We start from the raw sequence: 14,689 nt of genomic DNA, 5'->3' as shown, positions 1-14,689 counted from the left end.
TTTCCCTGCTTAAACACAAAAATGGCATTACATTCAGTAAAAGACGCATAATGACTTGTTTAGGACTCGAAATGCAAGGTTTAGGACTTGTGACTTGCAAAACAATGACTTTGTCTCACCTCTGCCTTTTTGCGTAATGATAGTTGGTGTTTTCTTGTTTTATTGACATAATGATAAGTAATTAATGCACACAAAAAGAGCCAATATAGAGATAGTGGCTTGAGAGGAGGAGATTTCCGTGTGGAGACCCCGACATACACCACTCACTGTTTGTTTGTCCCCCCACAGTTACAAGGTACCAAAACATCCACTCATTCACAATCAGATTAATGCAGAGTCTTTTTCCAAGAGCTGTAAAGCTGCTCTCTCCCACACAGTAGTAATCTCTGGGCAGATGCAACCCCCTCCCCAATAATTTGAGGGTCCAACCAAACACGAGTCAGGTCCTCACTTTCTATTTTTACATCGACTCTGGGCAAGATTTCATCATGAAGGCTTCATCATGTGAGATGCCTGTTACTTTAAGAGTATTGTATTTTAGCCAGGAGGCAGGAATTTGCCAGCCGCAGTGATTTTCATTAAAGGCCTCTCTATTCATATTTGAGCACTCTCTATGTGCATCGCTGCCTCAGGCAGAAATTAAATAAATTTGTCACTGTTACAAGGGAGAAACATTAGACTCTTGTAGTGCTGAAGTGAACAAGGCAGACTTAAATGCTGCAGTTAGGAGGAATATTGTTTTAAATCAGAGGTTTGCCCAACTTGTTGGCTTGGTTAAGATAACGGAGGATCTATGCAGGATTAAAACAAACGGGAGGCAACACGTTAAGAAAACTGCGAGTGTTTGCTACGTTTTAGGTACCTTGAGGTCTATTTAAGACTTGGGTGCAGGTGCTGTTGGGTTCGGTATTTATTTTTTTAAAGGATGGGCCCCTCTTAGGTTCGAGTAAGACAGTCAAGGGTCCTTTTTGGGTCAGGTACACATGAGGACCTCTAACATACACTGGAGACTGAACACACCTCAGACTAGGGCTGGGCGATACGGTTGAAAACATTACAGATATTTTCGAATATCAATATACATTAAAAAACATGAATTCAAAATCACACGCAAAATCATCAAACTTATGTAAAAGCAATGAACTATGTTATATTTTTATGCATTACATGAGATCAAACTTCAATAACTAATTCTGTTTATTTGAATTACATCCTGCTCAGAATCCAATTAAACAATATAAATTTGTCAAATGATGACAAGCTAAGATTACATCATCACAATATGGTTTTGCTGAAAGTCAATAAACAATATTATATTATCACCCAGCTCTACTTCAGACTACCAATGGATTTGTATATGTATATACTTACCTACACACTATTAAATTGTAGTAAGCAATTATAATATTAAATAATATTTAATTTAGTATATTTTATTCATATTTACAAACCATTCAAACCGCTAATGATGCATTATCACAGACAATAACCAGACAGGAATGTTTGTTTTTGGCAAATCGAGCAACACCTGACAAATCAAAGTGATCAAAAATCATGTAAAAGTCCAATATTGCCATAAAACAGTCCTGCACATTGATTTCCACTGTCCACAACGGTCTAATTCATCCAGAGATATTTAAGAGATTAAAGAGTATAATGTGGCAGCATCTCTGACGGCTGACTGAATTTACATCGTCTCACGGTAAATCTGTCCAAGCCCACTTCAGACTGTCAGCATTAAAACTGCTTGCACTTGTTCTACAACTTTCTTATCTCCATCAAGTCGTGTGTCATGTTGTGCTTGTAAGATACACTGTTGTGTAGCCTCTCCTGCACTCTCTGAGTTAATTTAACAATAATATCTGTTCTGTTTCTTAACTCCTTTTTTCTGCTATAATTAGTACGAGCTAACTGTACGCTGCCTGCTGTCAGGCTTGTGTTTCCACTAATGTCTTCCTCCCTTTCTCTCTCTCCTCTGCTGGACCCTCTGTTGCGGTGACAGTGGAGCGGTTGCTAAGGTGCAGAAACTGCTTAGCAACTGTCTCCGACGGGACCACCGTGCTGACTAAACATTCTGATGTCACTTCCCTGACGATAAGCATAGCAACCAGCTAGAACGGGTAATGGCCCTGCGCCTGTCTGCCTGGTGTTCGGTCCATATGCCTGTGTCACGACGCACGCTTACAGACACACACACACATTTTTAACAATACAAGCATACTCAATCATGTACCGAAAGTGCGACAAGTAAAAAAAATATAAATAAATAGAAACAAGTACAACTAAGTCAAATATAAACCGACAGAGCTAAAAAACCACTCAACCAAATCCCTTCAAGCATGTGTCAACACACACACACACACACTGCCATTCTGTCTATATATCTTCGGTCTATTTCTGTCTCCCGGCAGGTTATTTTAGGCCACTGCAGTTGCTAAGCAACCAGACTGCAAACCAGGCGGGCAGAGGAGGATCCCATCAGCAGTAGACAGCTTGTCCTCTTTCTTTCTACCCCATCCCCATGTCCTCCTCTCTGTCTTTCTCCCATTTTCTTTATCGGGCTTGTTTCCTGAATCTCCTCTTCTGCTTTCTTTCTGTGTTTCACTTTGAATCTACCACTCTCATTAGTTGATAAAGCTGTCAACAGAACAAGCACTAGACTTTAATTTATTAAGCCTCCGTACATATTTACAACATTTAAACACATCAGTAGTACAGAAGATGTCACTTTTGCGCAATCCTATCGCTAAAATATTTCATATTTACACATTTATATGCATTTACACATTGACATTTACAAATTCAGACAACAACAGACTGAATATTACACAGCAATTGACCAATCCTAAACACCGTTCTCCCCTAGTTACTATTATAATACTGTTGGTAGCTATGTCGGACCACCTTTAACAACAATATGGCGACGTCCTTTTTGGGTTTTAGAGATGGAATAAACAACACGGTCAGAATATGCTTTTACAGATCCTCAAGCACATCTTTTTACCATATTCGAAGTGTCTGTAGTATATGTTGTATACATAGACACTAGGCAGCCAAGGCATATGCTTAAAACAAAGTGCTTCTGAAGCGTCTGAAACCCCCTTTTCCGATGTCAGAATCAGGGGGGCTGCGTCCGACTATTTTTGTACATTTCCGAAACAGACAAACTGACAAGCATGGCCATTTTAGGGCAGTGATTGGCGAGGTACGGCAAGGTGATACAGTAGGGCAGGGTTTGAACTTCACTCTCAAGCTGACTTTTTTCATTCTTCACACAATTGAATATATTTCGAGTATACAATCTAGTGAAACTATATATTACCTTTGAAGAGAGACAGTCTAAAACTGTGCTCCTTCATCATCATGCTTGTACGATCAATTGTGCCGAGACTACTTATTCTCAAAGCGAGATCAGGAAAGGCAGTTTGATGCAGCCCGCCTTGAAGTGTTTCCATTCAGAACAGGTATTAACACTTTTGCCTTTAGACTTGGTCAGACAAGAGCTAAGAGCTAGTTTGTTTCAAGCGTACTGCAGCCTTAAGGCTTTGGAGATGGGATAAAACAACATTGTCCACATGATCAGGACGTTATATATCCCCAAGGCCTGTCTTTTGACAGTCTTCAAACTGTCTTTGTAGTTTGTAACATATATGTAGCGTAAATGTGGGCACTTGACAGCCAAAGCATTAGAGAGGAAAGATGACCTAGGCCAGGGCTATTCAATTACAAATTCAATTGGGCCAGATTTTAAAACCAGGAAAAGTAGATGGGCCAGACATTTTCAGTAGCCTATTTAAAACCTCTTTTTTTTTTAGTTTTTGGTAATGACAAATTTTAAACAAATGCAAATGAATGTAATAAAAAATAGCAGGCGTTTGGAGATGGCGGTAAAATAAACAAATGCCTGCCAGTCCAGGCAGGGTTAAACTGACGGTTTTCATTGTCAGATTTAAGTTTCGGCGTTGACAGAGACATATTTTCAGTAGAGCACTTCCCTACTTGTGACCGTCGATAGCCAGATGTTTTGAAAAGCTACTAAGCTGGTCGGACCTCACATGAGAAAACGTTGTTGTGTGGAAGATATGATTGGCGGTGTCACTACATCCGTAAACATCCTGCCCGGTCGGTACTGCGCATGTGCAACTCTCAGCAGAGACGAGAAGGAAGCGGGATGGCTCACTCGTTAGCTACTTCCATACACTATATATGTAGTTCACTTATTTTGTCATATAGCAGATTTATGCATGCTGGGCCACTCGGAGGTTGCTTCTGGGCCGGATGTGGTCTGCAGGCCGCCAATTGAATAGGCCTGCCCTAGGCTGTCAGAGCTCGTGCTTAGCTGCGATTGGTGCATTAAGGGAAAGGGGCGGTGCTTAAGATGGAGTAAATTCTATAAGCTGTAAAAAAAAAATAAAAAAGAAGATAGAAATGGATGGGCTCAAATAAGGGTCAATAATGTTTTTGAGCTTGTGAAGTGATGTTCATAAATAATTACAACGGCTGCGATTGTATATCACCCTTTGCAGCAGAAAAGCAGAATGTACATTACAGATGCACACAGACGCACACACACTCACTAACACATTAAGGTTATAAGTATGAATTTTGGACCTGATCTTTTTCTTCTTCGTTATCAGAGTCTTTGTGTGACCTCACCACTGAGATACATTCTCAGTGTCTTTCTCCATCTTTAAATCTTTTCGACATATTCATAAATTTGAGGTTTTTTCACAGGTTTACAAAGGGCGATATACAACTATGGGCTTTGAAATGAACATCTGAACATCATTTCGCAAGCTCAAAAACTTATTTACCCTTATTTGAGGCCGACATAAACGTCTTTCCATCTTTTCATCATTTGAACAGTAGCTTCTGTTACGTGCGATGGATTATAACTGGAATCAGTCAAACCTCACACACCTCTATTCTCTTTCTATCTTCTACAGTGACTTGCCATGTCTTCCTCTCTGTCCTCAAACTCTGTGACTCACTCTCTCCAGGCTTTTTTGACTCTTTGAGAGAGAGTTAAGTCTTGGGAAGTTAAAAGGCACAACAAACTCTACAGTAAAAAAAAAACCTCTATAAGGGAAACTTTGTACGTGTTGGCTCTTTGCCCGTGTGAATGTGGAAGCAAGTGAGTAAGACGGCTCTTTATATAGCAGCGCTATAGAATGAACTTCAAACTTCTCACAGATTTACGAGGGCTGCCCTGGGCTCTGGGGGCGCAAATGAAAGCAGCCATTTTTCACCTTGTGTATGTCTGACTGTGTGTTAATGTGTGTTAGTGTGTGTGCGTGCTCCTTTGTGTAAATAAAAAAAAAAAAGAAGACTGTTTGAGACTCGAAACCCTGGACTCGTCTCACCTGCATGTGGTCGTGTGAGTGTGTGGAATGCAGAAAGGCCTGAAGTGAATGTAAACAAATAACTCTAAGTTTAATTATCACAGACACACACAGTCTTACTTGCCAGGTTTTCTGTGTGTGTTGGCTAAAAAAAGCTCAACTGCGAGCTTAGAAGCCAAAGTAGTAATGATAGCTGTAGTAAAAGCGGTGGTGGTTGTAATAATATCTGTGGCTGCAAAAATAACAGTAGTAGTAATTTCATATTTATAATAATAGAAGCAGCAATAATAAGGGTAGCAATAGTAGCAACAGTAGAAGTAGCTGAGATAGTAGTTATAGGTGAAAAACTGAGTGTATTTATTTAAGTGCTTGACTTGATACACATGATCAATACTAGTACTTTATGGAAGTATCAGTATTTCCATTTCCATGTACAACACTCTTTACAGAGGGAAACATGGTATGTTTTATGTGGAAACATTTATCTGATGGCTGTAGTTACTGCATGCAACACTTTTACACATGTTTATAGACTTTTAAGAGTGCTACTGGAATAATTCTGAAAGTTTTTAATTATAATAAATTAATAATCATTTAATGAACTGATACATTTCAAAAAGAAGTTGTAAATTAATTAAATTTGTGTTAAAATAATAAAAAGATATACTAAAAAGATCATGAGATTTGCCAATTAATAATTCTATTTCCTTATTTTTAATTCTTTAAAAGATTAATTATTGAATTTCATAAAAATCTATTTTAAAAACGCTTAAATTTTACTTTTTGTTTTAAATATATATTTTCTGCCCATTTTAATGCCTAGAAAAGTACAGATATACTCAATACATATAGAAAATACACGCAAAACAGTTGATACACAAAATACACATATACATTCATGTCCCTACAGAGAGCCCCACATGTTATTTACTAAGTCATTTGTCTCCTGCTGTTACATTTATTGTTTCTATTTTGTGAACTTTTGTGAGACAGCATTGTTTTGGCAGACTCCTGACTCCATACATTGCATGTTAATACTTCTATACTTCATACATGTTTTTATTTTTTTTACTGGGGTATTTTCTCCATTGCTAGTTTCACTTACTGTCGTGATAAAAGCAGTAGTAATAGTACTTAGCAGCAGCATTAATTGTATAGCTGTAAAAGTATAATCAGCAGTTGCAGTGATACATTACTTCCAACTGAAATCATTTAAGATTTTGCCACAAAACAACCCTGTATTAATGATAATCTCTCTCTGTCTCACCACATCTTTGGTCGTTTCGTTCTCTGGTGTCTGGGGCGGTTCGGCGGCAGCAGGACTGTTGGACGGCATGGCAGGGAGCGGCTCGGTGAAACCAAGTTTAGAAAGTAAAAAAATGGAGCAAATCAAAACATGGGAAAGGCCCTCAGAAGCACCAGGTGCAGCTTCATTCAATCTGTCTGTCTGTCGGTCGGTCGGGCTGTCGATCGCTCGGACAATCACTCGCTCGCTCAGTCCTCCCCCTCTCCTGGGAGAAGAAACAGAAAACACACACAGCATGACATGAGTGGATTTACAAGAGGAAATTTGTCAACTTTGAGTAAGAAATCATTCTCAGTATGTGGCTGACATCTTGCTATCCCTTTATTCTCTCTTCCTTAGTCTATCGACCTCTTGCTCCCTCTTCCACACACAAAGCCCTGAGGTCAAGGCTGTACAACAGGTGTATGTGTGTGTGTGTGTGTGTGTGTGTGTGTGTGTGTGTGTCTCTATGAACTGCACTTGATGGATGGGACTCCACAGACACACACAGACACACACACACACACACAGACACACAGGTGTCCTCAAAGGAATCTGCTGGAATCAGGGTAGCTTTCAACATGGCTGTCACACTGTGATTGATGTGGCCGGATAAAACTGTCTCGTTTCATTAGACAAAATGGCTGCCGTCAAACTGCAGGTAAACGTGTCCAAAGTTGAAAAAATTTCCCTCAAACATCACACATGATCTGTTTTTTTTTTTTTTAAATGACGGTATAAAGCTGAGATCTCAATTTGGGCCACTTTCATTTGTGGTCCTAAATCTGTTCATCATACTGTATCTCAGTCTTGGGTTGCAACTAATAGTTATTTGCATTACTGATTATTATTTTTTGATTATTATAATTTTTCTATCATATCTTTTTTTGTTGTTGTTCTGTTTTGTTTGTTTTTTGTCTTTTTTGAGAGCAGACAGTAGAGGCATACAGAGAAAATATGGAGAGAGACGGGGATGACAACCAACAAAGGTCCCTAGGTGTGTTTTAAGACTACCAGGACACACTAACATCTACTGTTTTTTTTAAATTTCTTAAGCATTTAATGAAAAAATAAATAAATAAATCTCCACCACAAGCTCCAAGAACCTAAGGGGACATCCTTAAATGGCTGGTTTTGTTTGACTAACAGTCCAAAACCCAATAAGATTAAATCTATGATGAAATAAAACAGAGGAAAACAGCAAATCTTCAAATTTGAGAAGTCGTAACAAGCAAATGATTTTTGCTTTTTTATGCTATAAATATTATGCCACTCTTAATTTGACATTTGTCATGATTCCTGGCAACCATAGCACACATGTCATTGGTGGAGCTAGTACGGGAAAATGGAGGGCAGCTGTGAAGGAGGTGTTCAGTGGAGAGTCAGCCGTGTGTGACCTTGTAAGTACTTGGACTCATCTTGGCTCTCTTTTGTCATCACCCTCATTACCATTTTGTTTGTTAAATGGAAGTTAATAAGTGACAAAACTATTCAGCGAGCACAAAGGAAATTCAAGCTGTAATCAATCGTCAGGAGGGAACAGAGACAGATTTGTAAGAGCTGAACAAGTTTTGAGTGTAAAACCCAGATTCGGTGAACATTCAGTTTGATAATTGCTTTCTCCGTTTTTTCCCAGCTGTTTTGGCAGATCGTAATCTCTTGAGACTGTTGAAGGGCGTTTACCAATGACTGGCAAACACACTTTAACAAAATGTGCCCATATCTGGCCGTGAGGCTCATATCTGTTCACAGTTCAGACACTTTCAGACAAATGAAGAAGCCGAGGAGCACGCAGGGAAGCCTAACGTTACATAGAAGGTGGAGTCTAACAAGACGTTGCTTCACTTCTTGGTCAAATTAAAGGCGGTTTGCTCCGCTGTGAGTCTGAGTTTGCATGTTAACTGCCAAAAAGGCAAGTAGATTTTAAGAAAGAGAGCAAAGGAGAAACTACTGCTCCCTCAAATCTAGATACACAACTCCTCTTGGCGACTTAAAACATTGATTACCCTCATCTTTCTGTTCTTGCTACAACAGATTCTGCGACCTGACTAATGTTTTCCCTTTACCTTCACCTGAACGCAACCTTGGCTCTAACCCGAAGACGCTTAACCACCACCTAACCGCAACAAGATCTTGTCATGATGGAAATTCCCAGACAGATCACAGAATCTGACGAGTCACAGAATAAAATGCGACACCTGCTTGCTCTTTAACATGTTCTCTGCGTATCCGCCCCTGTTTAACTTTCTTATTGATTACCACTTACGTTTTTTGTTGGTTTCTCACTGAAAAGATCTGACATTTTAAAAAACTCACAGGAAATTAAAGCTTGTGACCAGCAAGCAAAAATACACAACGACACCTCATTGTGTATTTTTCTGATAAACCAAAATAACCATCACGGCTAATGACTGTTATTTTCTATATCAGGATATCACAAAGTGTATTATGCTGAGGCCATAAACCCATACAAGGTTACCTGTGTTCAAACGCTAACAAATATTTTCAAAGTTTGTCTATTTAGTGAGCGTTGCTATCTGGTAATGAAGCATCAAGCAGAAGTACTATAGCTATGCAGGGCCGGATTAAGCCCCTTGGGGGACCTGGGGCAGCACTTAGCTGTGGGGCTGTATTGACAACAGTTCCTCCCACTCTCTTTGCATTGCGTAAGTATCAAGTTACCTCTAAGTATCCATTAGGTACAGAACACACTGCAGACTACACGACAGCTTCATTACATTTTACTCAGAGACCAAGAAACCAACCAGTACCCCTAAACCACGATTTAGGAATATGCACCTTGTAAGCATAAAATCAGCTGAAACAATAATTAAAAGTTGATTCTGACACAGGCCTTTAGTGATGCATACTCCCTGACAAACGTGAAACTAATCAAATTACCACTAACTAATTGCTACACAGTGATTCTTAGTTTACACCTCCTGCACTGATTTAGATCAGTGGTTAAACTGTTGACCAGATCTTTGTTTGAGGTGTCCTGTTATAAGACTTTAATGGACACCTGCCACCCACCTTTTTTTGGGGGGGGGGATTTTAGGCTCTATAAATAAATAAAGTTGACTTCACTTATTTTCCACGGTCATAGCTCAGCTGCACATTACCATACAAATCACTAGGGGTGGGAATCACCAGAGGCCCCACGATACTTATCACGATACTAATGTCACAATACGATATTATTGCGATTTTAAACATTTTGTGATATTGCGGGTGTTATTTTCTTAGCTCGCTCAGAATTGGAAGGTAGCTTTGTCAAGATAAGTGCGTCCAGTGTTGGTTGATTTTTCGGTGGAGCTGATTTAACGCTGGCTTGGCCGTCATCGGTTAACGCCATCTCTGGATGGTGGCGTGTGAGGTGAGCCCTCGCAGTATTCCCAGAGTATTTTACTTTCATGCGACACTCCTTGCAAATCGCATGTGTCATATCCATGTCCTTGTTCTCTTCCTTGTTAAAAAACCCCCAAAATAAGTCCAGATGTTTGATTTAAACGCGGACAGCGCATTTCTGATTTCTTTCTCCAATGTCTCCATCTTTGTTTTGACCAACTTCCTACCAATCCCGCTGACCGTGACCTCTGCTGACCTCACCAGAAAAAGCACCATCTAGTGGACTGAAAAAGCAATTTATTTTATTTTTCTAGTACCAAAAAGTGTAATTTGTATTTGCAATATTAATAATTTATATAATAATAGATCAATACTTGGCATCCGTGTATCGACACAATATGGCCGCGCAAAATATCGCGATACTATGCTGTATGGATTTTTCCCCCATCCCTACAAATTACACCACACATGATGTTATTAACTAGCCTCCATTTCACTCACTTACTTCTGCATGAGCATGTCGGGTGTGACGTTTTTGTGACTGTATCTTTGCGAGTCAGTTCAGGTGTGTGATTTGTTCAGACTGGTGACAGATACTGAACACAAAAGGAGCTTAAAATACAATGTTTGCATGTGCCTAAAAGAAAATTGGATCTCAGCAGTGATTTGGATTTGAGCACAGCGTGAGTGCAGCCAATATGTCTGGCTTTCCTCAAGTTGTATTGTACAGTATGTCACTCCTCACGGCGTGGCCTTACATCACCTACTGTGAAGACAACAGGCAGCCGGCCAGGGTTACCAGCGGAAAGACAGGGGTGGAAACTTTGCAGAAATGGGTTTACAGTATCCACCCCACACCCCCAGGGTCTTCCTGAACGAGCTCCAGGCTTCAGGCCAACCAACTCCTCCAAGTTATGCATATTTAGGTCACCCACACACCTCACACTCCTATAGCAAGTCTATATACGCTGATTAAAATTGTTTCAGTCTTCATGCAGCAGTGGTTTAAATAAGACCATAGTCAAAGGCCTAGCAGAGGCCTGGTGGGAGGAGAAATGGTTGCGCAGAGAAAAACCTTCAGAGGTAAGTCAAGGTAGTGAGAGTTAGGCAGTGATAAAACAGGGAAGTAGGTGATTTATATTCACAATAAAAGCACAACATATATATCTTATTTATTCCATTAAATTAGCTCTATAGCTCTATAGCCCTGTCTTTTGTGCTGCTGTAACATTTGAATTTCATCCTCTGGTGATCAATAAAGTTTTATTTTGCTGACAGAGCTGAGCATTTTCTTCTGAACTAAAAAGCAATAATATTCTAATTATGACATGATGACAGATGTACAGGTGTTTTGTACTTGAGTACAAAGTAACACATTCTTAAAGGCAGGTAACTCTTATTTTTCATCTAAAGCGTCCAACTTTTAACACTTGCTGTCCGTTTTCATAGAAATCCAAGTCGGCCATAGCCAAGATTTTAAATTTGAATAAGGTCATCTGAGGTCATGAGTCCAATTCCCCCATACCCTCGGAAAGATTTATGTCCCCAAGCCTGTTTCAAAACCTTCACCACACTGCCAGGAATAAGATTCTCATGGGGAAATAACTTTGTTATCATTTATTTATTTATTGTTGGCCTAAAAGCAAAACATATCCACCATGTGCTAGTTTTGTTGATTGTATAATGTAAACTCCACTTAAAATCCCAGAAAAAATACAGAGAACTAGCGATCACAACATATTAGAGCCAAAACAGTCACCTGATGGATTAGTTGATTGACAGAAAAAGAATAAGCAACTATTTGGTAATCAATTCAATCGTTGTTTAAGCCATATTTTAACAAAAAAAACAACATTCACTGGTTCCAGCTTTTCAGGTGTGAATATTTTCTGTTTTGTCTTCTTTTGACAGTAAATTGAACAACTTGAGCTTTAGGACTTGTGGTCAGATAAAACAAGACATCTGTAGATGTAGATGAAATTGTGACAGCTATTTTTCACTATTTTCTGACATTTTATGGACCAAAATATTATTTGATTAATCAAGAAAATAATCGATAATAAAAACAATCAATCGTTAGTTGCAGCCCTACAACGCATTCAGGCTAAAATACAATTGAAATGTTTCACTAATAGAATATTAATTAATTAATTAAGGGCTTGCAACTTGTGAAATATTTATTGATCACTTCTACAATATCTATGTGATCGAACTGCTTAAAATCTTTTGATAAGCGAACAGTATCAGCAAAAAAAAACCTTTGTTGCTCGTTTACCTCAGTGAACAATGTTAGTCAATGAGACTTTTATTTTTAAAGTCAACGCCGGAAGTGTGGTCGTTATTCCTGCTAGCTTGACAGAGAACAGCTTTATGACAATTAATATTGGGAGCGACCTCACGCGGCCTTTACCGGACGGCCTCTCATAAACGGTGTATAATCCCGGCGGGGGTGTGTGCGGGGCGGGCAGCCGGTGAGAGGCACGTGTCTGAGTGTGTAGCGGCGATAAGCTTTACTGGGTCAGGTAAAAAACACACACGGGGGCGCGTTTTAGACCGAATGCACTCAGTAACCTCGGCAGGCGCGCGCCCGCCCGCTCGCTCTCCGCGGAGGCGACGGTTCCGCGCGCTGATGTGTCTGTCTGCATCTGTTGGGTGAAGAGGACGGTGCGCTCCGGTTTAACATTACCTGCTGGTGTCGGGGGAAGCTGGGAGGTGGGGTGTACGCTGCACAACGTCTAACACACATACGTTATTAAACGGTTGTCCGGTTGCCGTGATTTTCCTCCAACCGTAGGAAATAACTCACCAAGTTCACTCGCCCCGTGTACGAACCGTTCCGTCTTCACGCGCACATCATCTGCTAAAACTGAACCAACGGTTTGGCTCCAGAGCGCGCGAGCGATGACTTTAGGAGATGACTGTAGCTAACTTAACGGCTGTAACGGGTGCCGGTGTGCGTTCACGAGCGAAAATGTAATGTTTATATTTACCGTGTCGTCCGTCCCTGAGGCACTCGGACCCTGATGGTCGTCGCTCTCTCTCTCCTCTCGTTCACTCTCGATCTCTCTCTCTCTCTCTCTCTCTCTCCCTCCTCGCGCTCTACCGGGTCTTCTCTCTCCGCTGCTGGCTCGCGCTCCCCCGCCTGCTTCTCTCTCACCCTCTCTCTCTCTCTCTCTCTCTCTCTCTCTCTCGCCAACCGGCCTGCTCGCTCTCTCACGAGCCGCAGAGGCTGCCGCACCGGAGAGAAAGTTTCCGCGGGGTCCTAAAGTCTACATCTATCACTCAGCACACACGCGCGCGCGCGTGCGCACACACGAGGACAGGTGTAGAAGTGCGCAGACTGAACACACAGCAACATTTCCATGAAATAAACATCGATCTAATTTTAGAAAGAGGTCAGGTGCAGTGATTTCCAAACATTTGGCATATTTGGTGACATCATTAAGAGAAACTGCTGAGTCAGTAAATAGTTTTAAATTAATCTACATGTTGATTCTGCGCTATGAAGTGTGACGCCACATTTACTCAGAGAGCTCTGTTGAGTAGAATTAAAATATAAATCTCTTTCTATCTTAAAAAACCCTCTTAGATTTAAGTTAATTTACAGGAAGATAGAAATAGACATATCGATAAAAACAAGGACAACAAAGCTGAACAAAGATAGGTAAACATTAACATATAACTATTATACAGTATATAATGTATACTGTATATATATATTTATATATTTATATATATAATATATATATATATGAAGAAACAATGACCAACAACATAAAATGTCTGTATACAAGTCAAGTGTTTGGGTTGATTTATATTCAAGGACAATTAACAATACGTATTACTCACAACATCTTTTAAAACGGAAAGAGTGTCTCCTACAGAGAGTGTTGCATTATGGGTTGTTTGTAGTCCTACTGTCGCTATGCTAGCAAGTTTGTGTCTTTTAGCCCTGTTGTGCTTTACCGCCACAGAGGAAATGAATCCAAGCGTCTCCCGACGTCTTTACCGCAGAAACAGACCGAGTCTTCCGTCGAGCAGCCGAGAACTGAGCTCAAAAAGATAACTGCCGGAGAAAATCATTTTCCAAGAGCCTGACGGGACATCCCTAATTAAACAACCGGGCAAATGCCCTGGGGGCCCCAAACCCTCAGGGGCCCCGAAGGCTCACTGTGTGGTGTGTGTCATAATTGGGCAAACTGCAGATTCATTTGTTGTCCGCACCACTAAAAGTACACATATATACTGAAGTGGCAGCAGCGTCGTTAGCTAATGTTGCAGAGGGGACCCGGATTATAATCTAGTTTTAAAGCTTTTATTATTTCGTGTTTATCTTGCACATATTCTGAAATACATTTTTGTGGTTAATTAAGGTTGCCACAAACTAAATTACTAACTAACACATACCGAATGCACAAAGAGTGGGAGACACGGGGCGTCAATAGGGGCCTGCAGCTCAGTTTTAAATAATAAAGTAATAAAAATAAAGACTAATCCCAAAGGTGCGTGTTATTCATAAATACACTGTTTTGAGTGACATTTTCAACACACAATCAAGGCTTGATTACCGAGAGGGTCTTCACTGTCTGGGATTACGGGAATATTCACTACTGAAGCACAATATCAATATTATTTCAGCTGATATTGTGCTTCGGTGACATATATTGCTGAATTATTTTGTGTTTAAACTACAAAACGTTCCGGTTGTTGCCAA

The 14,689-nt window shown here is 40.2% G+C and overlaps 1 protein-coding gene across 10 annotated transcripts in view; it reads right to left on the bottom strand.

The window, feature by feature from the left end:
• The window catches only part of LOC122862743 (DNA (cytosine-5)-methyltransferase 3A-like), a 62,921-nt gene extending 49,704 nt beyond the window's left edge, over nucleotides 1-13,217 (bottom strand). For 3 of the 10 annotated variants that reach the window (XM_044168354.1, XM_044168358.1, XM_044168355.1), the window contains exons 1-2: nucleotides 12,782-12,888; nucleotides 6,610-6,853 (exon numbers count right to left, since the gene is read on the bottom strand). In XM_044168354.1, the coding sequence (XP_044024289.1) occupies nucleotides 6,610-6,614 (5 nt within the window). In that variant the 5' untranslated portion in view covers nucleotides 6,615-6,853; nucleotides 12,782-12,888. Of the gene's footprint in view, nucleotides 1-6,609; nucleotides 6,854-12,781; nucleotides 12,890-12,965 lie in introns of those variants that run through there. The other 7 variants (XM_044168360.1, XM_044168363.1, XM_044168362.1 and 4 more) reach the window with 6 other exon arrangements.
• Between the last annotated feature and the right edge of the window lie 1,472 nt (nucleotides 13,218-14,689).

The sequence above is a fragment of the Siniperca chuatsi genome, linkage group LG16 (genome assembly GCF_020085105.1).
Source record: "Siniperca chuatsi isolate FFG_IHB_CAS linkage group LG16, ASM2008510v1, whole genome shotgun sequence".
NCBI lineage: Eukaryota > Metazoa > Chordata > Actinopteri > Centrarchiformes > Sinipercidae > Siniperca > Siniperca chuatsi.
This window is presented reverse-complemented; position numbering and strand designations above follow the sequence as displayed.